General features: G+C 38.9%; 2 protein-coding genes across 4 annotated transcripts; both read left to right on the top strand.

Annotated features, from left to right (window-relative positions):
- Positions 1–5387: 5387 nt before the first annotated feature.
- Positions 5388–18262, top strand: LOC114314948 (bacteriophage N4 adsorption B protein). Its single transcript, XM_028261499.2, has 4 exons — positions 5388–5827; positions 6477–7228; positions 16356–16790; positions 17833–18262. The coding sequence occupies exons 2-4, from the start codon at positions 6481–6483 to the stop codon at positions 18015–18017; spliced, it is 1368 nt and encodes a 455-aa protein (XP_028117300.2). The 5' UTR covers positions 5388–5827; positions 6477–6480; the 3' UTR covers positions 18018–18262.
- Positions 18263–20054: 1792 nt separating this feature from the next.
- LOC114314939 (GTP-binding protein Era-like protein) lies at positions 20055–27032 on the top strand. Of its 3 annotated transcripts, none has more exons than XR_014343377.1 (10): positions 20055–20962; positions 21617–21762; positions 23739–23879; positions 23973–24086; positions 24667–24792; positions 25098–25196; positions 25343–25444; positions 25836–25916; positions 26085–26260; positions 26844–27032. XR_014343377.1 is itself a non-coding variant. In XM_028261475.2 (9 exons), the coding sequence occupies exons 1-9, from the start codon at positions 20434–20436 to the stop codon at positions 26169–26171; spliced, it is 1425 nt and encodes a 474-aa protein (XP_028117276.2). In that variant the 5' UTR covers positions 20055–20433; the 3' UTR covers positions 26172–26416. The 3 variants fall into 3 exon arrangements, 1 of the variants encoding a protein (XP_028117276.2); XR_003647612.2 differs by having other exon boundaries at positions 26400–27032; XM_028261475.2 differs by lacking the exon at positions 26844–27032 and having other exon boundaries at positions 26085–26416.
- Positions 27033–27682: the final 650 nt, after the last annotated feature.

Below are 27682 nucleotides of genomic sequence, written 5' to 3'. Positions count from 1 at the left end.
CTCTCACTCTCTCTCTCTCTCTCTTATCTCTGTTGCTGTCTCTCTTTCTTTTTCTCCTCTGTCTTTCATCTCTGCATTCTTATCTTCGTCGCTACTTTTCTCTCATTTTCTCTTCCCTTCCTCATCGCTACCGATACTTTTTTCGCCATTGCCACCTCTCTATTACCGCCTCCGACGAACCTCTTTTTTGAAAGATCGTATCGATGAACCTCTTGTTTGAGCTCAGTGACTTGGAGCTCATCGTGTTCGTTTATGAACCGGAGTTTTCTCTTTCTCTCTCTACTCTTCCTCTCTCTCTATCGATTTGTCTTGCTGACATCCAGCTCTCACCTGTGATGGGCTTGACAGGCGTGGAAGGTCGGTGTTCGATCATGAGGCAAGAATGGACGAAGCACAGCGTATGAATGGATAAAGCACAATGTATGAAGGAAGAAAAGTTACCCAGTCGCATCAGATCTATGAGAGATAGGTTGTCTATGTACTCTATTTTCCATCAACCAAATAGTGCTGTGGTTTCTTCTAATTGGGTATTCATTTGTTGTTGGTTATGTTTATATATATATATATATATATATATATATATATATATATATCAACTCGATTGTTTTTCAGATTTGTATATTCCATCTTGTCAAATAAATTAACAATGAGATTTGTATATTTCCAATCTGTTTGATTATGCACTGAAGGTGTTTGTTGTTATGCTTGTGAGAAGTGGTCAGTAAAATTTCTTTGGTCATATTTGCAGAGAAATTTTGTAAACACATAAAATTTGGTCAAAACACAAAGAAAATTTGAAAACCCAAAGAAATTTCAATTCTCTGTGAACAAAGCCAGAGAAAATTTCAATTTTCTCTAAATTTCTTTGGTTTGAACCTAGAGAAATTCTTCTTTCAGTCAGTCTCTCTCTCTCTTTCTCTCTCTCTCTCTCTATACATATATATATATATATATATATTGGTTGTTCTTGTTGTTTATTTAGGTGATCAATTTTGTGTATTGCACATCGTGACTGAGAAGACAGAAATTTTTTTTGATTTAAACGCAGAGAAATTCTTGCAAAAACTAGAGAAAATCCCTAGACTGGAATTTAGAGAAATTCTCTAGCCTTCTCAGAATTTGTCCAGAGAGAAATTCTCTAGGAAAAAGTTTTCTAGGAAGTCCAGAGAAATTTTTTAGATCGAATTTTCTCTGAATCAATGTTGAGGGACTTTAGACATTATAAAAATATTAGATGCCCTTTATGTTATAAAATCTTAATATCAGTGCCCTAAAAACACCCCCCGATTATTACTATAAAAAAAAAGGATTATTTTTTGCAAGATCTTTTTAAAATGTTCTCTACAAAAAAGAGTTATCAACATGGATTTTGTCAGCCAGTTGGGCTCCTTATTAGGGTTTTGGCCTATGAAATTGATATCTGATTGATTTAATTTTTTATAAAATAAATCTTTTGGGTATGTTCAAAATAAATTGTTTGGATCTTTTTCATAAGCTCGAAGTGAATCCTTGTACAAAACTCACCCTTATGAATGACAAGGGGTAGGATATAGGTTAGGGCCCCCTACTCCACTCCTATTTTTGCCGCTTGCCTCTATTCCTGATCTTACCCTTATAATACTCTCCTTCACCCTACCCAAATCCGCAAATGTAACCCAACCTGATCCTACCCGATCCATAACACAATAAAAAATTTAACAATAATATTAAAACTCAATAATTAAAACTAAAAAATAATATTTATAATTAAAAATATATATAATATATTGTACATTTATTAAAATTATATTATAACATAATAGAAACTCAATAATTCATTATATAGATATTATATATATTCTATAAAATCAACAATATATTGTACACATATCACATATATATGTAATATTATTATTTATTTATTTATCATTATATTTGTAGGCCGGGTAGTATTTGGATTAAAAAAAAAATACTCTCCCTTTACCCTTAATTCAATTGAATTTTTCAAAAATTTCTCTAAATTCGACCCTACTTTATTTAACTTCTTCCGAATCTATCCTATTAAGATTGAGAGGAGTCAAGACTCGAGGAATAGAGTATTTTGCCATCCCTACTCACTCAGCCCAAACCCTATCAAAATTGGGTTAGCTAAGTGACCTAACAAACCAAGTAGGCTTAGAGAATGATTTTATTTTATTTTTATTTTTTTTCTTTGTTTGTTCAAAAAAAAAAGGAAAAAACCCTAGCTGTGCATTAAATACCGTTAGAGCATCTTCATCAAACTCGATAAAATCATTTTTTAGCTCATAAATATCAAAAAATCAAGTTCATCAAACTCGTTTGCAGCTCGCCAAAATATATGTTTGCTACAGTATCTCGCTACAACAAGCGAGGTACTATTCATCGCTAGATTAGTGTTACCGGGACGTCCAGCTGGTCAACCGGTCAATGGAAATTTTTTTATTTTTTATTTATTTTTGCATTTTTTAAGAATTATTTAGCTGATAACTTATCAATTTAATAAAAAAAGAAAGATTAACAAACATAATAAGAAAATAATATGTTAATAAGATTAAGTTAGAATAGAGTGTTTGATGCAGTAGGTACTAAGAGGTGACTAACTAAAATAGTAAAATAGCTTTAATTTGACTAAAAATTTAAGGAGGTTGGTGTAGATGCTTTTAGAATGTGGAAAAGGCCCAAAGTATTAAAGAATTTGTGGTAAAAATATGAAAAAATAAAATAAGTTATTTTAAGGGGTTTTTTTTTTAAGGTCTCTGGTATTATGATTTTATAGCATAAAGGACACCAAATATTTTCATAATGTCTAAGGTCTCTCAACAATATTTTCATAATGTCTAAGGTCCCTCAACCTTGATCCAGAGAAATTTCAGTCCAAAGAAATTTCAGTGTAGAGAAAATTGGTCAGAGAAATTCTGGCCCAGAGAAATTTCTCTGGACCAAATTTCTCTGGATGAGTTTCTCTACTTTTCTTCTCATTCACATCCAAATCATTGTGATTCATTAGGTAAGCAACATTGTTCAACTGAATTCAACAGGAAAAATTCCACATTGTAATATGTAAGCAACATTAGAATGGGATAACAATGGCAACTTACCAGAACCAGAGAAATTCTGGAAAAATCTGAGTATTTCTCTGGTTTGTTATTGAAATATCAATTGAGAATTTGTTTGGTTTATTAAAAATAACAATTAAGAATTTCTCTGGTTTGTAATATCTGGAAAAATTTCTACAACTTACCCAAATCTGTTCTTCGCTTTTTTCCAGTTGAATTTTTCAATCGAAAGTGTTTCTCTGTTGAACAATGTTCAACTGAATTCAACTGGAAAAATTCCACATTGTAATATGTAGGCAACATTAGAAGGGATAACAATGGCAACTTACCAGAACCAGAGAAATTCTGGAAAAATCTGAGAATTTCTCTGGTTTGTTATTGAAATATCAATTGAGAATTTCTCTGGTTTATTAAAAATAACAATTGAGAATTTTTCTGGTTTATTAAAAATAACAATTGAGAATTTCTCTGGTTTGTAATATCTGAAAAAATTTCTGCAACTTACCCAAATCTATTCTTCGCTTTTTTCTAATTGAATTTTTCAATCGAAAGTGTTTCTCTGTTGAACAATGTTCAACTGAATTCAACTGAAAAAATTCCACATTGTAATATGTAAGCAACATTAGAAGGGATAACAATGGCAACTTACCAGAACCAGAGAAATTCTGGAAAAATCTGAGAATTTCTCTGGCTTGTTATTGAAATATCAATTGAGAATTTCTCTGGTTTATTAAAAATAACAATTGAGAATTTCTCTGGTTTGAGAATTCACCAGGTTGGTTCCTTTCATTTACAAAAACATTCTGTGAAGACCAATCAAACATTAGCCAAAAAACATTAGCCAAAAAATTCTATTTTCTGTCACCATTCGAATCCGACCACTTAGCTTACTTGATCTTCTCAAGCTGAACTTGAGTATCCTTGGACAGCTGCATTCTCTCAACATTCAAATGTCAACCACGGCAGCTTCATTTTTTGAGCTTTACATTGCACACACATAGCTTCAACCCATGCACATACACAACCTATGCACACAGTTACACACATACACGGCACACACACACACCACAACACACAGATAACTAGCTATATCAACATTACCTCTCCAGAGAAATTTTGGATCAATCCAGAGAAATTTTAGCGGCTTGGTTCTTCTCTGATCTATCACTTATATACTCTATTACCTCCAGCTGCTGATCCATCTGAACAGCATTCTAGGTGAATCTGATTTTGCTTTGGAATTAGGTTTTGTTGGGAAAGATTTCAACAGGAGCCCAAAACGACGTGGAGAAGGTGACCAAGATGACCTATGCTCAAGTGGCGATCTATGATTTCAACAATAAAGTAGGTCTTCTCTCATTTCCTCAAAGAGAGGACACATTTGAGATGACGAAGTCGTACAGCAGCAAGATCGCTGCAATCATCGACAACGAAGTAAGAGAATGGGTGGCAAAGGCATACGATCGCACGTTACAGTTGATAGAGCAGCACAAAGAGCACGTAGCTCAAATCGCAGAGTCGATCGATGTGTCCCTGGCAGAGGAGCTGAGTGCAGGAATGAGAGCAACTGATCAAGGGTTGGGGATTTGGAGCCGGCGGTGATCACAGGACAACGTGGATGGAGAGGGGATGGGGTGAGGGACTTTAGACTACAAAAGAACAGATTGTGGACCTAATCCATTACTAAAAGTTGGATAGGGATCTTAGACCGATTTTCCCTTATTTTAACTTGATTAGTAACTAAATACTAAAATTTTGTTTGAAATTAATTTTAAATATATTTAAAAAAATATCCACACGCACAAAAAAAAATTTAAAAATTTATCAATATTAACTTAGCTCGAACTTTAATCAATAAGTTTATATATACTACTAAATGATTGTATAAAAAGTCAAATTATTATTGATTTCATTGAAATTCATTTGAGGTAACTTTTAAAAATAAATAAAGGATAAATTAAACGATATGTCCTTCTAGTTTAAATAAAATTTCACTTTGATCCACACCTTTCAATTTTGTTCAATATCTTTGGTTAAATTTTATTCAATTTTTAAATTTCTGTCAAAATTGAAACCACATTAAAAAAATTTATTATCCAACTTCTAAAATATCTTGGACTAAACTAAGTTTACTCCGATTGATCAATTGGATCCTAAATTTTACCAAACCTAAAGAGAGGTCGTGGAATTTACCCGATTTAATTTGATTTTTTAGTAAAATCATGCTGAGAGAGGTCTAAAAACTCTTCATAATAGAAAAAAAAAAAAGAGAAAAAGAAAAAGAAAAAAAAAAGATATGAAATATTTGCGGTGGTAAGGCGGTGGAAGCATGAGAACCAAGTTTAGGGATTGTTTGGGATGTACTGTATTAATATATTTTTTGAATTTTTTTATAAAAAATTTAAAATATAAATTAAATTTAAAGTGATATAATTTAAATAAAATAATTATACCTTAAATAAAATAATATATTAGAATAACATGACCTATTTTAGCACAAGTGCGGTTTCGTTACGATAAAAAAAACAAATTAAAAAAAAAAAACTAATCTGGGTGGGTTTGTGCTGTTGTTGTGCCTTTTCCAAGGGTCAGGGAGATGTATACAAGAGGTCTTGAATCATCCAGAAACACACACACAAAAACAAAACAAAAAAAAAAACCCGGTGATTCCGCACCTACGACGACGAAGAACATGCTATTCACGCATCGATTCATCTCCGATCCTTCCTCGCTTTAAGGTTCTCGCTCTTCATCTTCCTTCACATCCTCAGGTAATCTATTCTTCACAAATATTCATATATATGCTTTGGCTGCCCTGTTGTTTTCTGTGTGTGTGCGTGCGTGCGTGTTATATGAATTGTTGATTTATGCAAAAGTTTTTTTTTTTCTTAGGTGTTTTCGTTGAATTTTTAGCTGTTCGATTGATAATTGAGGTTCGAATTGGGTATAGGAGGTTTTTGGATTTCTCTGTTTTGTGTTTTGGCGTAGGAGCTGATTAGGATCTTTGTATAGGTGCCGAGGGTTTCGAATTTGGATCCAGTCTTGTTTTTTCGGATTTGAATTTGGGTTTCAAATTTCAATAGCTTCAGTTCCACGCCTTTATTTGTTTCTTTTTGAATTTGATTCATGTGCTTTGATTTTGATATTTGTTTGCTTTTTTTATGAGAAGGGTGTGGAACGGAAAAGGACATGGAACTCTGAAGTACATGGTTTTGGTTGTTTTTGATTCGCATCAGACTAGGCTTTGTGGGTCTCAGTTACCCAAAATTCAATCATTGAAATAATTTATTTATGTATTTATTTATTTATTATTTTTTCCTATAACTTTTCACTGCTGCTAATTAGTTATGCATGGCATGGTTTTGTGTATGATTAAGATGGAAATTCTTTAAAATTAGTTGAATTTTTTTTATGATGCAGAGTTATGCCGACGTTTACAGCAATAGCTTTGGATAGGTTGATTGAACCAGGTGCTTCGAAATCCATGACAACTGCGAAGAATATTCCTGATTCGAAATTGGAGAGGAGAAACGATATTCCTAATGTGAAGATAGAGAGCGGAATGAATACTCCTAACTCTAGGCTCGATAGGAGAAATAGTGCGTCAATGACGATGATAGATAAGAAGAATCATTGGACTCAGATAACTCCAGCTCTTTATGCCACCCCCGTGTCAAAACCACTTCCTGATTCTCCGTCTTCATTCCCTCCATCACCCTATATCATCAATCACAAGAGGCGTGGGCCACGTCTTCTCAAGAGTTACTCTGAGGATGATGTTGCTGCTCGCAAGCAAGCTCTAGATGCAGAGAAGATAGATGAAAACACAAAAAATGCAGAAAAGAAGGCTACTGATTTGTCCAGGGATGTTACTTTTACTGTTAATGTTTCTAGCCCTATTGAAGAGGAGCATGTGAATGGCATTTGTGATGGGGAACTTGGTACGAGTGATTTGGGAGACAGTTTGGCGACACAAAATGGTTCAGCTGTGAAACATGGTTCAACGAAGACAATTGCGCTCAATTTGGAAGAAGGTGGTGAGCTTGACGATTTCCTTGATCCACAGGACTCGGTGAGTGTTACAAGCAACACTGAAGGAGAGTACAATAGTGGGGTGGAACGGTCTTTGCATCTCGCTACACCAATGGCTGAGTTTTATGATGCTTGGGAAGGTACTTGTTCTTTACTTCCAATATAATATGTATTTTGTTCTCTCTTTGCTGCTTCTGGTATTATTAATATTTTTACATATCTTTGTGTGCCATCTTCTCTTTTCTTTTTTTTTTTCTTTTTTTTTTTCTTTTTTCCGGGTTGCCTGTCAGTAGAGGTATAAAACTATAATTGAAGACACAATATTCACCAAAGATATGCATAGGTTCAAATTATGTATTGCCATATTTGAAATGTCTTTAGTTTACTGTCCAATCCCCCACTGTCCCTTCAAATATTACTTTCATGACTTGGATAATTTAAGCATTGGTATTATCATTTTTTTTTTTTTTGATAAATAAAACCAATCTTATTAAGAACGCATCAAGCTGATGCAAACAAATACAGAAATGCCATCCCCAATTAGGGGAAACTAACCGTAAACAAAGCTAACCAATCACATCTTCTAGAAAATCCAAAAAAACAAATGTGCCCGGATCAACCTTCCTCTCCAACCAACTATACATAACCACTAAAAGATGATTTTGTAACCAAGCAACCCATGAGCAACGTCTAAGAAAGTACGCCGATTTCGCTCCAACCAAACAAGCCACATCAAACAAAACGGCGCCAACACCCAAACCCGTTGCCGGCGATGCCCAAACCTAACACCCCTCCACGCCCAAAGCATATCCAACACCCCCTTCGGTTGAACCCAAGCAATCCCAAAAAGAGAACAAATGAAACCCCACAATTGGGAAGCCACCAAACAATGAAGAAACAAATGATCCACCGATTCAGTAGCACGACAACACACGCAACACCGATTCACTAAAACATGACCACGCCGCATTAAGTTGTCCAAAGTAAGATTTCGTCCTAAAGCGGCCGTCCACATAAAGAAGACCACTTTAGACGGAACATCCAGTATCCAAACACTATTCCAAGGAAAAGCAAACCCATCATCCCCTACCAAACCCTTATAGAAAGATGCAATTGAAAACTGCCTCTTTGCCCCCACCCCAATCCACTCCATAACATCTTGTCCCTCCCCTCCCCCTCCCCCTCCGCCTCCCCCCAGTAATTCCCAACCCATATAAAACACCCCACAACTCCACCAACTGAGCAACCTCTCAATCATGCACCGCACGCCGCAACTGAATATCCCACACCACCATATCTCCACCCCCTAAATAAGATGCCACTGTTGCCTCCCGATCAACAACAATATGAAAAATCAACGGAAAATGGACTTCTAGAGACTTCCCCCCCCCCCCCACACCACCTCTCCTTCCAAAACTGCACCTACAATCCATTGCCCACCCTAAACCTTACCCACCCCCAAAACTCCTCCCGACCCAATCAAATCTCTTTCCAAAGCCCACAGCCATGCATAGTGAGCTCATCCCCCAAAATCCAATTCCCTCTCCCCACCCCATATTTAGAAGCCACCACCCTTCGCTAGAACCTGTCCGCCTCCAAGGCAAACCGCTACAACCATTTCCCTAACAAAGTTTTATTAAAAGTCACCAACTGCCTCACTCCCAACCCCCTTGTTTGCTTAGGTTGACAAATCCTCCCCCACTCAACCAGATGATACCTAATTTCATCAGCACTACTACCCCACAGAAAATCCCTCTGAAGCTTCTCCAACCGATGCGTCACTGATATGGGAATAACATGGACTGACATAAAGTAGGTTGGAATACTGCTCAACACACTCTTAATCAACGTCTGTTAAAATCCACCTACTCTCCACCTACTTCACCCACTTAAACCTACTCCACTAAACCTAACCCACTACACCACTACCACCTCACCTACTCCACTAAACCTAACCCACTACACCACTACCACCTCCACTTCACCTACTCCTTACCTACTACACACTCACCCTCTTCTATATATAGGAATCATGAATCATTGTAATACAACATATCAATATAAATCAATCAATAATACAATTCTTTATTTCTCTTTATACATTAAATTTCTACATGGTATCAGAGTAAGGTTAAGCACTTAGTATTTTTCGTTTCACCGGCGGGCGACAACCTCGCCTTGGCCGCCCGCCGGACCTCAACCTACTCCGCTTATTTTCTACACATACCTTCCCATCACTGCCTAAATCCTCTCTCTTGAGGCCAATGTGAATTCCTCTTCTTCATAATCTGCACTAATTGTGGCATCTTTTCCTGGGGCAAACTCTGCAACCCAACACTCAATCTATGCTTCTCCTCCATGCTCATTTGCCTCTTGTTAGGATCCTTCGCTTTCGGCTTTGGTTTGGGCTTCGCCACAGCCTTGAGCTTCACTGCAGCTTTCAGCTTCACGGCAGCCTTCGGTTTCACAACAGCTTTTGGCTTCGCAGCTGGCTTGGCCTTTGCCGCTGGCTTGGGCTTCACAGCGGCTTTAGCTTTTGGCGCAACAGCTTTTGTCTTAGCCGGAGCCTTCTTTTCCTTTTTCGCTTTTACAGCCTTCGGCTTTGCAGCAGCCTTCGGCTTTGCTTCCCTCTGGTGGCTCCCCAGGTTCCACCTGAGCTGCATGATTCATTTATAGCTGCAATTGATAAGGGAAGTATTAGAACAATGCCCAATAGAAGTATGCCAGCTGCTCCTTACCCTACTCCTGGAGCACTATTAATAGGTGATGCTTTCAACATGCGTCATCCTTTAACTGGTGGAGGAATGACTGGAGCCCTGTATAAGGTGTTTTGTGCATCTCCTGATCAAGCAAGGAAGGAAATGCGTGAAGCATGTTTTGATTATTTGAGCCTTGGAGGTGTGTGTTCAACAGGACCAGTGGCTTTACTCTCTGGTCTAAATCCTAGCCCATTGAGCTTGATACTCCATTTCTTTGCTATAGCCATATATGGTGTTGGCCGTCTCTTGCTACCATTTCCTTCCCCTAAGCGCCTGTGGATAGCAGCTAGATTATTTTTGGGTGCATCGGCTATCATTTTTCCCCTCTTTCTCTCACATGGGCTTGTCCCCTCTCTCTCCTCCGTTTGATTTCAAAATCCATTATTTTTATTTATTTTCTCTAAACCACTTTCCTTATTTCCCCCATCTTTCATTTTGATTTCAAATATATTTTTATTATTTCTTTCTTTATTTTTCTTTCACATTATTTTTTAATCTTTTTCAAATTCCATTCATACCATATAGCTTTGCACACCAAACCATCTTTTATTCATCTCAGGGATCAACCCCGATCACAATTTTAACAAAAAAAAAAAAAAAAAAAAAAAAAAACAACCACAACAACACAAACCACAACACCACAAGATTTGTTTTCTTTTCTGCAGACGGCCACCCACCGACCTCACTTTTTCGCCTATTCCGCCGGTCTTTTTGTCTTGCCTCCGTCCTGGGCGGCCCTTGACGGTGTTGCCTCAGTGTTTCCCACTCCACTGGGCACGATCACTCCACCCTGCTCCTCCACTACAGCATATGGCGGACCTCCAAATCGGAACATAACGGTGGCCTTCCGCTTCAGCTCCTTATTTTCCGCCTTTAGCACACTTATCTCTGCTCGCGCATCCTTATACATGCGTTGGAGCAGAGCCAGTTGGGCGTTTAACTGCTGCACCTCATTTGTCCTACTCTGCAGCCGGTGCGACAAGTTTGTGACCGCAGTCATAGTTTCAACACAGGACTTCAATGTATACTGATTAGCTTCAATATCCGTTTGCACTGCCATTTTTTGCTCCACCGACCGCATCGGAAAGTTCAACGGAGCAAAACCAGAGGTGTTTGGTTGAGGTTCACAGGCCACCGCACCAGTTATCTCTCTTGTTGACTCGTTGAGGTCGGGAAAGAGAGTGAGCAGACCACGGGAAGAAGAGGCCATATTCTGGGTAGCTGAACGGGAAGACGAGGCCATGTTATGGGTTGCTGAGTGTTTCAGAGAAGGGTTGGTTACAGAATGTTACAGAGAACGAAGAGGTTTCAACTGGTTTGTTATGCTTCCAAGCCTCAGACTTCGCTTTGGTTTATAAAGACAGAGACGACGAGGCCGACACGCGCTCTGTCAATCACGTGCATCGCCGCGTGTCAGGCGCCCCTTTTGATGGCTCGACGCTTTCTGTCGGGCACGTCTTTTGATGAAGTGGGCGCGCCTTTTGATGGCATGCCTTTTTATGGATTGGGCACGCCTTTTGATGGCACGCCTTTTGAAAGATTGGGCACACCTTTTGAGAGTGCGACTTTTTAAGGGTCCGACAAGACTCTGTAAACTGTCCCGACATTGATTCCGGTTAGCTCCTTCATGGGTCCGACAAGACTCTGTAAACTGTCCCGACATTGATTCCGATTAGCTCCTTCATGGGTCCGACAAGACTCTGTAAACTGTCCCGACATTGATTCCGGTTAGTTTCTACAAGGGTCCAGCAAGACTCTGTAAACTGTCACCACAACTGTCACAACATTGTCTGCTACAACGGTCTGACATGACCCCATAAACTGTCTTCTACATCGGTCTGACACCGCCATCCAGTGTCCTCTACACCGGTCTGACACGACCATACAGTGTCTCTTATCCTCTTTTATTTTTATGTATTTTCTTGTTTTGTTACTCTCTCCAAACTCAAGTTGGTTAGTTCCTATCCCCCTTGAGTTTGCGGGGGGCTGTTAAAATCCACCTACTCTCCACCTACTTCACCCACTTAAACCTACTCCACTAAACCTAACCCACTACACCACTACCACCTCACCTACTCCACTAAACCTAACCCACTACACCACTACCACCTCCACTTCACCTACTCCTTACCTACTACACACTCACCCTCTTCTATATATAGGAATCATGAATCATTGTAATACAACATATCAATATAAATCAATCAATAATACAATTCTTTATTTCTCTTTATACATTAAATTTCTACAACGTCAAACATAACAAAACACACTACAAATGACCCACCTGCTCCACATCAGCCCCGTAGAAAATCAGAGTGTCATCCGCATATAATAAATGAGATACAACAAGAGACGCCCCAGACAACGATCCCACAACAAAGCCCCCCAGGAGACCCCCACGCACAGCTCTATCCAACAATCTACTCAACGCCTCCATCACTAAAATAAATAACAGAGGTGACAACGGATCCCCCTGCCGAAGGCCCTGATACATCGGAAAAACCCTTGCTAGAGATCCATTAATCAAGACAGACATCCGCACAGTCGAAACACAGAACTTAATCCAACGGCACCAAGTACAAGAGGAAATCCCAATTAACGTTGTCATATGCCTTCTCAATATCCGATTTGCAAATCAAACCGGGTCGTTGTTGTCGAATCCGAGAATCCACACTCATTGGCAACCAACACAGCGTCCAAAATCTGCCTGCCTCCTACAAACGCATTATGAGACTCAGACACCACAGCCTTTAAAACCCCTCTAAGTCTATTAGCTAGAACTTTAGCTAATATTTTAGACACACTGCCTAACAAGTTAATAGGCCAAAAGTCACGAACATTCTCAGCCCCCCCCCCCTTTCTTTGGGATCAAAGCCAAAAAAGTTGCATTAAAACTTTTTTCAAATTGGCCAGATCGGTAGAAAGCTTTAAAGTTGCCATCACATCCCCCTTCATCACACTCCAACAATGCTAGAAAAAAGCCAATGAGAAGTTATCTGGACCTGGAGTTTTGTCACCACTCATGGCTAGCAAAATCCCAAACACCTCATCCTCCGTAAAAACACACACCAAACGCTCCTTATCCTCCCCCGAAATTATATCAAACTGAACCCCTTCCAAGCTTGGTCGCCACTCCCCCTCTTGTTGTCAAAACAAATTTTGATAAAAACCTACAATTCTTTCCCGAATCTCTGGATCCGCACAAAGCTCTCAACCATCCACCCACATCCTAGTAATTTGATTAACCCGCTGATGTGCATTCGCCATCTGATGAAAAAATTTCGTATTTCGATCCCCATCCTTCAATCACAAACATCTAGATTTTTGTCTAAAGGACACCTCCTCCATGCGAAAAATACGAACAAAGTCCTGTCTGGCAGCTTCCTTCCGAATACTATCAGTAGTGGACAAACCCCCTTGCGCCTCTAACTCATCAAAGGCCCGGAGTGAAGACACCACCTCCGCTTTTTGACCCTCTAATCGGCCAAACACTTCTTTATTCCAAATCTTCAAATCTCCCTTGAGCCATTTCTAGAAGAACCAGAAATGACATAACTATTCCACCAACCACGCGCCACATCCAAAAAACTCTCTGTTTGCAGCCACATATTCTCAAACCGAAATGGCGTAGAACCACAACGAATCCCCCCACTATTAAGCACAATAGGCCAATGATCAGACACTGGGCGAGGAAGACGTAATTGGATAGCCTCCGAAAAATGCTCCTCCCATCCCCCAGTCACCAAAAAACGATCAATACGAGACATCCTTTGCCCATTTGACCATGTGAAGCTACCTCCCTGAATAGGTAAGTCAAACCAACTGCAAAGTATCAATCAAAGAACAAAAAGACCTCATGGACCCCGAGACCCAATTGGTCCCCGACCTCTCCGATTGCCATCTAATAACATTAAAATCTCCCCTGACACACCACGGAACATCCCATCGAAACGCCATAGTCTCCAATTCCTCCAGAAACCCTCCCTGCTCCGAATGCTGCATCAGACCATACACCACAGTGAAGGTCCACCGAAAACCATCCTCCACGCATCGAAACAAACAGGACATCGAAAAACTCCCCACCTCCTCCTCATCTCTCACCACTACCCTCTTATCCCAGCAAAGAAGAAGCCCCCTTGCCGTCCCAATAGACGTTAAAAATGGCCATTCCACAAACCGGCTCCCCCCCATACCTCCTGAATCAACTCCAGTCTCAACTTCTCCATCTTTGTTTCTTGTAGACACACTACATCCACCTTGGCTTCACGCAACACAACCTTCACTGCCACCCTTTTATCCTTATCATGCAAACCCCGCACATTCCAAGATAAAATTTTTAGCTTCATTCCAACAACAGTGGTCCCCTACGCTCTCTTCTAGCTCCCCGTCCGACATTCTGCCTCCCATTATCATAATTAACAATACACTCCAAGTTCTTGAGCTCCCGGTGCCTTTTACTGGGGGAAACAAACGGTGTACCCACTCCCGAACTAGGAGCCCCTTGCCGCCAAGATGCTTCTACTGTTGCAAATAATCACATAGCCTCCTCTTCATGGCCCTCAAACGACAAACCCAGACAACGACTGACTTCCCCAATGCGCTCCAACACCCAATTCGACATTGCCTCAGAAGATGGAACCTCCGGCCCATCCAACCCACCGCCGTTCTGGATCATGTTTTGATGTTGTCCTAGCAAATCTTCTGACCACAAGGGGTTGGAGTACCAAAGCCAGCCCATCAGTACTGGGAAGCTCACTCTGTTCAACACAATTTGCCCAAGAAACACCCTTTAGCGCCGCCATAGCTGGATCGACCTCACCATCTTTAGCTTCCGAGCTCGCCGTCTGAGAACCAAGTCCACCCTCCTCCGCCAACCGCCGTGACCCTAGATCGTCACCGACGGATTCGCGATAGACCACCAACTCCGTACCCAACTGCGTGTTAGACGAACGACGCTGTGTATCGACAACGATCATCTCCGCCCAACCCGACTCTCCTGGATTCGCCGCAGCCATATCAACGCATCCATTTCTTGTGACAACCCGACCCACTCCAGCAATAGGGGAATTGACTTGGGGTAACCCAATTGTGCCCAAATCAGGCCCCTTTGGGCTTAAGTGACGAGCTGAAGAACTCGCCCCATTAGTCTCACAGGCCCAACCCGGCACTCCTTTATTCTTTGCCACAGCCCAAGCTTTGCGGCCCACAGTTGTACGCACAGCGACTTGGGCCTGCACCAAGCCCAACTGACCCCTTTGAGGCCCCCGTGATTGACCCACACCATGACCCACTAGATTCGAATGACCACGCTCCACCCTAAATCTATTCAGATACTCCTCCTTCCCCGAAATCCCTTGAACTTTGCGACCTAACTGCGACAAATCCGCCCTTACCTTATGTGACCCAAATCCCCCTGTAATTTTGGCCACCGGCGACCGCAGCTCTACGAGCAAGTTTTCCTCCACCCATACCGGCAACGAGAACTGCCACATCCCCCGACAAACGGAAACTCGCGACGGAATATGGTCAGACTGCTGCACCCGCAGTCGAATACCACCCAGATCCACTGAGGATTCATCCGGGTCCACAAAACCACCGCACCGATCACCAATAGCACGATACACCTCTTTCCCACGGAGATGAATAGGAAGCCCCACCACCCAAATCCAGATGTTTTCCCCCGGCAGCGACAACTTCCCCAAAGTACTCATAGCCAATGGTGACCACCATTCCAACAAAAGATCAAGGCCACCCATTGTCCACCGTTGACATGCCGTCGCCTCCGCCTCACTCCTATTTGGGAAGACAAACAAGAAAGCCTTCTCCCCTAGCAGTCTAACCTCCACCGGCCCCACTTGGCTCCACCACCAACCTACCCAATCCGATATAGCTGCAAAGCTCATGCCCTTACCACTTCGCCCCCCCACCCTACCCACCAAAGCTGTGTCCAACAACCAAAACCAATCAACCTCCACCTGAGTGTGAACCACCGCTGCAATCTGACGATTAGCCAATGACGAAGTAGCAGAAGTGGATGACAAGTGATTCGGAGCTCCAGGATGTACTACCGTCCCCTTAATCATTCCAAAGCCTTCAATGACCAATGCCACCCCCACCTAGCCATCCCCAAAGACAGACACAGGAATAAAGATCTGGTTCCGCCGCTGACCGATCGTCACCACTATTTGAAATGACAACCCAGCACCTTTCTCACCACGAACCCATATGGCTACAGAGCGATTACCCCCACTGAGGCGGCCTAGGAATTTCAGAATATCTGGTGCACTAGGACTATCATCACAATCATAATTTTGTTACTTCTCTGCAATATTGTGACTCACCTGCTTTTCTTGCTTGCTTTAGAATTATCCTGCGTGGAACGCATTACTTGAGCATTGTCATTAGCATCAACCATTGCATTGTTTATGCACTATGAGTAACATCACATTCACAATTTGTTACTGTTTTAATATTGTCGCTCACCTGCTTTTCTTGCTTGCTTTAGAATTATCCACTGAGAGTGGGCCACAGCCTTCTCCACATGATGTTCAAGCTGAATTGCGTGAAATAAGGTTGAGTTTATTGATGGAGATAGAGAAGCGGAAGCAAGCAGAAGAAGCCCGAGATAATTTGCAAACCCAATGGATGAGGATTCAGCAACAGTTGTCTCTTGTAGGGTTGACACTCCCTGCAAATCCCATTGCTGCAGCCGAGGATGAACAACTGGGTGTTGATCATGCAGAAGAGCTTTGTCGTCAGGTATATCTTGCTCGGTTTGTGTCGCATTCCATTGGGAGGGGTACTGCAAAGGCTGAGGCTGAGATGGAGATGGAAGACCAGTTAGAGTCAAAGAACTTCGAGATAGCTAGGTTATGTGACAGATTGCATTACTACGAGTCTGTGAATCGGGAGATGTCCCAGAGGAACCAGGAAGCTATAGGTGAGGTTTCTTCTTCTTCTTCTTCTTCTTCTTCTTAATCCCTCCTGTTTTATTTTTGGGGGTGGGGAGATATTTAGATTCTTCACTTATTTATGAATTTTATGGAGGGTTATTTTTTTTACTGTCTTAGAAGTTTACTTCTAGTGATATTCCTAAATGTTCTCTGTTTTTTTTTATTTTTTTATTTATTATTATTATTTGCATATCTTCCTTTTTGAATTTTCATTTCTTTTTTCTGAGTTGTAGTCCGGCTTATAAATAGTATGGGTGCTAGCAACATAGGTGGAGCTACATGACGATGAGAAAAATTCCCCTCACATCATAGTGTGCTCAAATGCCCCTCTCATCAGAGTAGTGTACTCTAATGAATGGTTGGTTCTGTGACAGTCTTGGAGAAAAATCCCAGCATGCCTGCCTTGTCATGGTGTGAGAATAGTTCAATGAATTTGCTTTTTGTGTGTGAGGGAAAAATTTCCAGTAGGCTGAACCTTAGTGCAGTCAAGGATATGGGACATTTTTCCCTTGCCTTGCCCTGATGTGTGTAATGTCTGCAAGCAGTGAGTGGCCTTGTTTGTCTGGCTTGTTAGGCCTTATGGATTTCGGCATATAGTTGGGCAATTGTTACCATTCTGCAAATATTGATTTCCACCCCTTCCTTTTTCATCCATTCTTGGTTTCCCTTTTCTAGAAATACATTTTTGTAAGAAATTGAGAAGAAAATAAGTGAGATACGATTAGATACGAAGTCTGCACCAAATTAATTTTATATACATTAAGCAGGTGGAAGTGTATATTTTTATTGTTTTTTGTTAAAACTTTTGTTAATGTAAGAAACCTTACTTTTAAGTAGATAAAGAGAAGTTATTATCTCTGAAGGTTTGACTTTTAGATTTTCGGTCATTTTTATCATATGTTTTTTTAGTTTTAACCATAGTTTAGGCATGTCAAAATATTTAGGTAAGGGTTTGCACCACTTTGGCTTGCATGCATGCATGCAGGCAACACAGCTCTAATTTTCCCCTGTTTTTTTTACCTTGTGTAGAGACAGCACGGCGTCTTAGGCAAAGGAGGAAGAGAAGGCAGAGGTGGGTTTGGGGTTCAATTGCTGCTGCAATTACACTTGGCACCGGTGCCTTAGCATGGTCTTACCTTTCAACTGGAAAAGGATCGGCATCTTCCACCAGCAAATCCATTGCTCCAGAGCATGACCCTGCAGCAGCCAAGTGATGAGCTCCTGATCAAATAAGCAGTTGAATACAATGTCATAGAAGAAAAAAAAAAAATAAGTGAGCAAGAGGTTTAATATGCCATCTTGTGAATACGAATACATTACTTTTTTTTGTTGGTTGCATAGTTTCCTACTTCCAAGGATGTATAGTTGCATCGTAATAATTATTCAAGGTTGTACCTTATGCTGTCAATCTGGAATGAGGTGATGAATCCATCATATATTGGATCGTTGATTTAATCAGGTTTTCTTGTGCTCTTCTACTGTGCCATCGAGGTCCCATGCAATTAAAATTAGCACAAGAATGAACGGAATCAGATCAGCTGGGGTGGTCTCTGAGTCCCACCAAAACTGTGTATCAGGTTTACTAACAAGAGAATGCATTTTTATCTTATATTATATGTTGTTTATTTTGCATCATGGTTCATAATTCAGGTTTGTTGGACTTTCTTGACCTTAGATTTTTGATGTTGTGTTTCTCTGTGTGCCACAGGTCTGTGGTGTCCGTGTCACTGACCTGGAAGCAATGACCACCTGATAGTGCTTACGGGCATGGTAAAGCTGAAGTTTTGGATTGTAATAAAGCATGAAGGAGTAAAAATTTGTTCATTTCGGGAAAGTAATGAAATATGATTTTGTCGTTCAGCTTGCAGGATAGCGCTATCAGGTCTCTAATGTATTTATTCCCTTTCCAACGCTCTTCAATCTTCACTTCTATTATTTTGATTCTTTTTGGTACAAAATCTTCACCTCTACTGCCTCACAGTTGCTTCCAGTGATAGTGTGGTTATAGAGCAGACAAGTCTGATTCATTAATCCAAATTTGATCAGGTTTTTTGATCGAAGAGCATGATTCTAACTTGAATGTTTCTAAGAATATGCCTGAGTGAGTGTTGTGGTTGGATTGTAGTCTAGAAACTTTGTTTATCATCTGCTGATGTTTGAAGTATGCAAGTAACACGTTACGATCTGCTCAAAAAAAAAAAAAAAAAAAAAAAAAAAAAAAAAAAAAAAAACACATCATGATAATCACGGAGTATCACTCAATTTCTTTTATCAATTCAGTTTTGAGGATTCATTTCCCTTTTTTGTTTTTCCCATTAAAATTGTGAGCAATGGCGGAGGGATTTGTTGAAAGTAAAAAAGAAAAAGTGAACAATTGCTTTTTTTCTTCTCCACAAATTTTTCTTCAAATTCTTTATCTAAACATAGTCTTCAATTTATTATTAGATACGGATAGTGTATTATTAGCTACGTGTACAACTGGGGTGGATTCGGTTAGGTTGGGAGGTTGTCTAAACATAGCCCAAGTTGTGTTGAGATTTGCTCAGGCCTGTCCAAACCCGAATTGTAACGTGAGATTACATGTCCAAGCCCGACCTGAGCTAAATCCGAATTGTATTTATTTTATTTTATTTTTTGTGGTTACATTATTAAATTATTAAAATTTAACTCTATTTACATTTTATATATATATAGAAAATTATTAATACCATCAAAACAAATAATTTATATAATGTAACTATAATAGTCTTTACAATTTATGAGTGAAAAAAAAAAGAGTAAAATTTTATGTTATTTGTATATATAATATACGTTCAATATGATTTAATAATCTAAATTATTTTAATATCGTGTAATGGTAAATAATTTATATATATATATATATATATTTAATATCTTTATATATCTTAGTACTGCAAAATACATATATTATTAGTAGAAAGGTTTTGCAAAAGCTAAGTTCTTTAGCAAGCAAAATTTTATAATTCACACTTGAAAACGTAAATATATATATTTAATTATATTCAAATAGATATTTGATTGTGTCTTTTAATTATAATAATCTATCGTGATAAATCTCAAAGGGTGTGTATTGTAAAACAAAAGTATTACACAAATTCAGCCGATAAATGTAACAGGGTTGTTATTTCTGTGTTAAATGAATAAATTTGACTAGGGTCCGTTTGGAAAGAATTAAAATGGATTTTTTTATTATTTTAACCATTAAAAATAAAATAAGTTATTTTAGTTACAAAAAACAAAACATCATATTCAACTCATAATCATTACACCCTTCTCTCATAAAAAAAATCAAAAAAGTCAAAAAAAAAAAATCTCTTCCCAAATCAAATTTTTAATCCAAATTAAAATAGATAAAAAAATTAAAAAGTCAAAAATCAACCTACTTTCCAAACGGATTCGAGATTTTAATAAAAGCGGTACAAAGTTATGCGAAGATCTGAAATCAGCTAAAATTGCCTTGGTAATAGCGTCAATGAATTGTTATCTAGCACCAATCAATCAATAATTGAAACAAAAATTGGAAACTAGGATAGACTAGAGGGAGCAGAGTAGTAGTGAGTGAAACTGCAAAAAAGCAGCAGTGGAGTGGAAGAAGAGCAAGAAGGAAGAATGGAGGTTGGCATCCATCTCCACCTTCATCACTATAACCATCAGCATCTTCCAAGGTCTATCCATGGCTGTTCTTACTCTCATTTCAACACAGTCGTCCTCGACAATTCTCTTCTCCTCCGCCGCCAATTCCCCTTCCGCGACACACAGTTCCATGTCAAGGCCACTTCGACTTCCAGTAGCAGCACTAGTAATTCTAGTCGTATTAGACCTGAGAATCGGCATACGAACAGAAAGCCCTTTTTGGACAATAATCACCGAAGACCCCAACTATCTGCACAAGAAGAAGAAGGAGATGATGAAGATGAGGAGGAGGAAGAGTATGATTTTGACCTAGCTGAATCTGTAGCTGCAGCGACGAGGGGGAGGAAGAGGAGCTCTTCATCGTTGATTGAAGAAGAGGATGAGGACGAGGCTTCGTACTCGGGATTCTTGTCATTGAGCGAGAAGCCGGACAGGAACATGGCCTTGCTCGACGATTACGAGATGGAGGAACTCGATTCTCTCCCCGACCCTAACCATCGGAGCGGTTCGTTTTCTCACTTCTCTTTCCCTCGCGTATTTCTCTCTGATTCTTACAACATCGCTACTAGATAAATGTTATTTTTGTTGTTGTTTTTGCTGCTTCGATTTTCAAACTTACAAGTTTTTTGGAGAATAAAACGTGCCTGGAAAAAATTAATGAGTGAAATGAGATACCAAATGAAGCAATCAAAATTAACAAATACTACAGCACTTTTTCCAAGCTTGTATAGTATAGAGCATCTCCAAATACTTCAATTCTTTCATCAAATTTAAATTTGAAAGATAAAGAACTAAAAGTGAGCTCCAATCATTTCATCAAACTTGTATTTTATCAAATCAAGGGAGAGACAAATTCTTCACCAAATTCCCAACGTTCATACTTTTACTCAAATTTGATGAAATTTTAAAAATAAAATGGTTAAAACATGTGTTTAGGATAAGTTTTTTTTTTTTTTTTTTTTTTAAATTCAAAAAAGATTTCATGAAAAAAATACTAGGATTGGAGTGTTCCAACCAGATTAAACTCTTAACCAAATTTTCTCTCAAATTTGATGGAAAAAAGATTAGTAAGGATTGGAGATGCTCTTATCCATGATTCTTTTGTTAACTTTTCTGTGTTAGCTTAGCTAACTGTCATGTTTTGTGGCGGAAAATGCAGGATATGTGGCTGTACTCGGAAAGCCAAATGTTGGAAAGAGTACACTTTCAAACCAAATGATAGGACAAAAGCTCTCAATTGTTACGGACAAACCTCAAACTACAAGACACCGAGTGCTTGGTATATGTTCTGGTCCAGAGTATCAGGTTTGATATTTTCTATGTAAAATGTGCTCGTGAGTTGTGGCTAATTTTAATGTGGCTGTTAATATTCTTGGTTTGCTTTCAAGTTTCACCAAACAACTAAGCAATAACATTTAAGAAAAATTGGGACCCCCTCCTTCATTCATCGTCACTCATTCTAAAAAGCTTCCACCGTTGGGTTTTAGTGTTTGGAAGACTAGAAATTGGCTTGGCACCCCCTCCTTCAATCATCGTCACTCATTCTAAAAAGCTTCCACCGTTAGGTTTTGGTGTTTAGAAGACTAGAAATTGGCAATGATAGTTTGGAAACAATACTAGCCTCTATTTTGCTGTTAAAATAACTATTGAGCGAAGCAGATAGAATTGTGACTTGCTTACTAGACGATTCTTGTATCAAAGAGCATTCCAGTTATACATCTAACCTAAAAGAAGACCTTCACATTTGGTATAACTAGGACAAACAGAATTACTATTAGTTGTCTTTTACATATAGTAATTATTGTATTTACTAGTGTTCTGAACAATTTATTATAAGACTTCCTTTCACAAATGTCTGGAAATCTTGACTAGGATCTGACTACCAGCCTAGTTTTAATACACTGATAGCTTATCCTGCAAAATAACAGAAATGAAGAACAAAATCAGAATGTCCAAGGTGTAGTGCAGGATGAATTGGCTTAAGTATGGAATTACCAATATGGTTAAGTAACTTCTGTACTTAAAAAAGAATTTGGAAGAACTTTTAAGCTTGCACTTGCTTTTGCTATTGTGTTTGGGCTTCCTATGAGAAACATTGCTTGGGCCTTCCTCGGGGAAACTGGATTAAGCTGAATGTTTATGGAGGTCTAAATTCAAGCTTGGGTCTGCTAGAGCTCAAGGCCTTATAGAGGTGAAGATGGGTGGTTTTTCTTATTGGGATGTAAGGCATTATGCTTCTGTAGATCTATTGGATTTACTTCAAGGTTTGTAGTTGGAGGGGTTGGGCAGTGCGGCCTATCCTTTTTGAAGCCCCAAATACTTCGAGAAGGATAAATGCATAGCATTAACTTTGGTAAACTTGTACTTGGAGTCTAGGATCGATGGGCCTTCACATAGGTTGTAATGACATCAAAGTAGATGAGAATGACTTGACCTTCAGGGATCAACCCTCAGTCAGGAGGGTTACTCTCCGTACCTTGATTATCCCAGCGAGTCACGAGGAGTTCCTTGTAGCTCAGTGCAGGATCATGGTGTGGCTCTTAGATTGTGTCATGATCCTAGCTGCGATGTGGGCATAATGTGGCTTGGTGGGTAAGTACAAGGGCTTGTTGAGGTGGAGACAATGCCCTTGCCTCAACTTGCTCGGGGTATCAATAGCATCTCTGCTTTAACCTAGCAGTTCGGAGAGGGAATCTTAGCATGTGGTCCTCTAGGGAAGTGGTGTCTCCTCAACAATTACTTGGCTTCCAATTTTACAACTTTAAATAACTAATGTATCTCTTTCAGCAAGTACACACATTACTATGCCTACTAAATTGGTGCATCACCATCTTGATGCCTAGCTGCCACCCCTTCCTCTTCCACCTCTGACAACCTTTGTAATTCACTCACAGTGGCTTTCACCTTCCGCTGCTCATTCACAATATCTACCTCTCTAGCCTGAGCTTCTACAGGCTTGAGTGCATGTTTAGTAGGGAACTTTGCTTCTGACTTGCTATTATAGTTTATCTTACCCATTAGGTTTAGTTGTGCATGGAAGGTTCCTTGTAGGGATTTCAGGGGTTCTGAGAGATGATGCCTTGATGTGGCTAGGTCCATTGGATATACATTTGTGGCTAATTGTGATTCCTTGTGGCACTGAATTGCTGTTTGTTTCTTAACCTTATATAATTTGATTTTGATGTTCACAAAGAGGTATATCGCCTTGTGCTCCGTGTGTGTAGAAAGATCTTACTATGCCATTTAAGATGATTCACCTAATCAAGGGGCTTTGTTGACAGATGATACTTTATGATACACCTGGTGTGATTGAGAAGAAAATGCATAAGTTGGATTCTATGATGATGAAAAATGTCCGGCGTGCTGCCATCAATGCAGACTGCGTAGTGGTTGTTGTTGATGCATGTAAAGCACCACAAAAGGTTTGCTTATTCCTTTGGGGAAATTGATTTTGGAAATTTGTTTCCGTTTTCTATTTTTTTTTATTTATTATTTGTTTGTTGGTTTGTTTCTAGATAGACAAGATCTTGGAAGAGTGTGTGGGGAACCTCAAAGACAAACCACCTACTTTGCTGGTTTTGAACAAGAGGGACCTGATCAAACCTGGTGAAATTGTGAAGAAGCTAGAGGTTGGGACTTGTTAACACCTTTTACTACGTGGCATGAATGAGCATACTCATATTGTAGGCTGATTGCGATATCATTGGTAAATAGTAATTAAAACAAATATAATATGGTTTTTCCTGTAATATTTTTTCATATGATTTGTAATTTTCAGAGTTCTTAGCTTCAGTGTGACTGTACTTCTGTTTTTGCTTATACAAGGGCCAATGGAATCTATGAATAGTAATTTGTGAATTCTGTGATTTAACAACAGCAGTATGTTTGTGACTCTGCATAATGTCTCAGGCTAGAACCTGTTGAAAAGACTTTGCTAAATTTTGAAGTAGTTAGATATCTTACTTGATGACTTGGAAGGGCACAAAATTGTTGTGAAGATAATAATACAGTAATTGTGATCAATTAGGATTGAATTGGAATTCTTTTTTGGTGTGCCTTTTTAGTGCATAGAACAGTTTCATCATATGAGTTGGTCTCATGCCCTGTATTGTGGACATTGACTGACCTTTCCTGATGTTCTCAAGGGTGGCATTTACATGCTACTTCCCTATCATCATGTATCCTAAATCAATGCCATATTCCTTACAGTGGTATGAAAAATTCACTGATGTTGATGAGGTCATACCAGTGAGTGCCAAATATGGTCATGGGGTGGATGATGTCAAGGATTGGATACTATCAAAACTTCCAGTTGGGCCTGCTTATTACCCTAAGGTATGCAACTGGTTAACTTTTTGTTCTTTTGTTGTCTTCCTTAACCCTTCAAAATGAATCATAATCTTCCATGGCACTTTTGCCTCATTATGATTATCATTCCATACCAACCTAACCATATATCAATTGTTGGATGTAAGCTGGAGCAAAATGGTTATCAGAGCACATTCTCTCTCTCTCTCTCTCTCTCTCTCTCTCTCTCCTCTTTTTATGTCAGCTAGTTCTCTTGTTGGGAGTTCATGCAAGAAAGTTACTTTTTGAAAACATGAAAGTAAGAACCTACTGTTCATTTATTTTGGTTTCAGGACATTGCTAGTGAGCACCCAGAAAGATTTTTTGTTTCTGAAATAGTCAGAGAAAAGATCTTTATGCAATACCGTAATGAAGTTCCGTATGCATGCCAGGTACATTTATATCCTTAGAAAGCTTGAGGTTCTTTTGACTTGTGAGACACAGTTATACAAATATAAATTATATGTAGAGCTTTTGATTCTGTTGGATACTTAATCTAGTGAAGAAATTTTAATTTATCAATATTTGATTCTGACAGGTCAATGTAGTAGCCTACAAGTCTAGACCAACCGCAAAAGATTTTATTCAAGTTGAGATTGTTGTCGAGAAAAACTCACAAAAGATCATCCTCATTGGAAAGGTAAGTTCAAGCTTTACTCATTGGTATTAACTGTGAATCATTTCAGAGACAAACCTGTCTCATCAGGGCTCCCTGGGCCTGTTCCAACCTAGTCAGGTGTCTAGCGTCAAATTACTGCACTTTTTGTTATTATGCCTTTGAGCTGGGCTTGATGATGCAATGCTTTTGCATCTTGCTTGAGGCGTTGACAAAGAACATATATAAAGTTGTTGGTCCACGTGGTGCAAGAGGCCATCTGCAATTCTTTGCCGTGTTAGAGAATTCAGAAAGAATGCTTCATTTGTAACAAAATGAATCCACTCAAGGGTAAATGCAAAAAAATACAATTGGGTCTGAAAGCACATCTGCATGTGTGTATGTTTGCGATTTCAGTTATTCTGAACTACTGCAGGAAGGGAAAGCTTTGAAACTACTAGCAACAGCTGCTCGGCTTGACATTGAAGATTTCTTGCAAAAGAAAGTTTTTTTGGAGGTACCAACTTATTTAACCATCCCAACTAATCGATGCAAACACTCATGGCCAGCTGTAGTAACCAATAATTAGGCTGCTGATGTATCCTGAAAATTCAATAAAGCAGATATAGCATAGTAATTTTATGTAGGAAAATAAGATCCTATACACAATTCACTGACTGAACAGGTTGAAGTAAAGATCAAAGAGAATTGGCGGCAAGATGAAGGGCTTCTGAAGAATTATGGCTATGGGGGGCAAATCCAAGTGTTGTAATGTAAATCTGATTGCAACTGTGTTACAGTACATAGCAGTTATGGGCGATGCGAAAGCATGCCATCAATTTCCTCTGCTGCTGGAATCAGGTATTTTAATCACTAAGTGGAATATTTTTTGGAAGTAATTATTGTTTGTCATCTCTCTCTCTCTCTCTCTCTCTCTCTCTCTCTATTTTTTGGAGGAACTGTAGTCAAGACTAATAACTTCTTTATGGGATGATTATAGCTGTTTTGGTTGCCACTGTTGTCTTCAAAAGCGGTTCATTGCCAATAGCCAAAATTTGAGAGGTGATAACATCACTAGTGGTGTGTTAAACCACCAAAAATTTGTAAAATCATCTGAAGTGGCGTGTCGTTGCTCTTGCCAAATTATGGCATTTACAAAAGTGTCTCCTCTCATTATGAGACTCACAAATAGCTTTTTTATTTGACATTTTGTGAGGGAAAAAAAAAATGGCACTTATCCTATTATAGCAGAATTGTCAAATTATAGCATATGGGCTCCCATGGCAAAGCCAAATTGGTTTTGACTTTAGCACACCATTTGATATGCTTTAATCTTATTCATTTAGCTCCAAATTTAGCAATAGCAAGTGATGTAGCTCATTAGATTGTTCAGTATCTATCTTACTATTAATATATGATGGCTCCTGATGGTGTTGCATCTTAGATTAAGAGGAGGATGTGACTCGAAACCAAGATCACAGGTTTGATAAATAAGATACGTACCACTTGAGCGACATATACTATGTGTGTATTTTTGTTTGTCAATATTCTTGTAATATTACATATATTTTTTTCTAGAATTGTGTGCAGACCACTGGTTGGGAGATATATTCAACCCTTCATTATATCCTTTGTTGTTATCTTCTTTTTATTTATTTGTTTATTTATTTATTTATTTTTGCTCTTCTTCCTTTTTAGATAATCTAAACAATGAAACTTGCATAATATGATAATTGACAACAATATCCTCAAGAGAATATAGGTTTTATATTTAATTTTTTTATTGAAAGAGAATATAGTCAAGGTGCAGAAATTATATGAGAAAATGGAGCCCGTAGTTATATCCTCTCCGAAATTGAGGCTCTAGTGGACCTGAATACTCGTGGGCGTGGGTTCAATACTTCTTTGTTGTGAGTCCTGATTTAAATGAAGTTTGTCTTGGAAGGTCGAGATGAGTTTTCAAGTTATAGTCTCTTAACTCAGAACGGACAACAGGACACCCTAGTGATTTCTGCAAGAGGTGTTGCCGTGTATTGCGGGTAAATGGGAGGATTTTTCTGTAACAAAATATATATATATATATATATATATATATACATGTATTTTGATTGATGATCTGATGATGCCCACAAGCTTCTGTAATAGTAGTCATTTTAGGCTATGTCTGGCATAAATTTTTTTAGTTAAAATAGTTATAAAAGACAAAATAGATTAAAAAGTCAATAAGATAAAATGTTACATTCAACCTATAATTATTTTATTTTTTTTCTTACAAAAGTTAAA

The sequence above is a fragment of the Camellia sinensis genome, chromosome 1 (genome assembly GCF_055761805.1).
Source record: "Camellia sinensis isolate YWXY chromosome 1, ASM5576180v1, whole genome shotgun sequence".
Classification (NCBI taxonomy): Eukaryota; Viridiplantae; Streptophyta; class Magnoliopsida; order Ericales; family Theaceae; genus Camellia; species Camellia sinensis.
The sequence above is the reverse complement of the archived record's forward strand: the minus strand, read 5'-3'. Positions and strand labels throughout refer to the sequence as shown.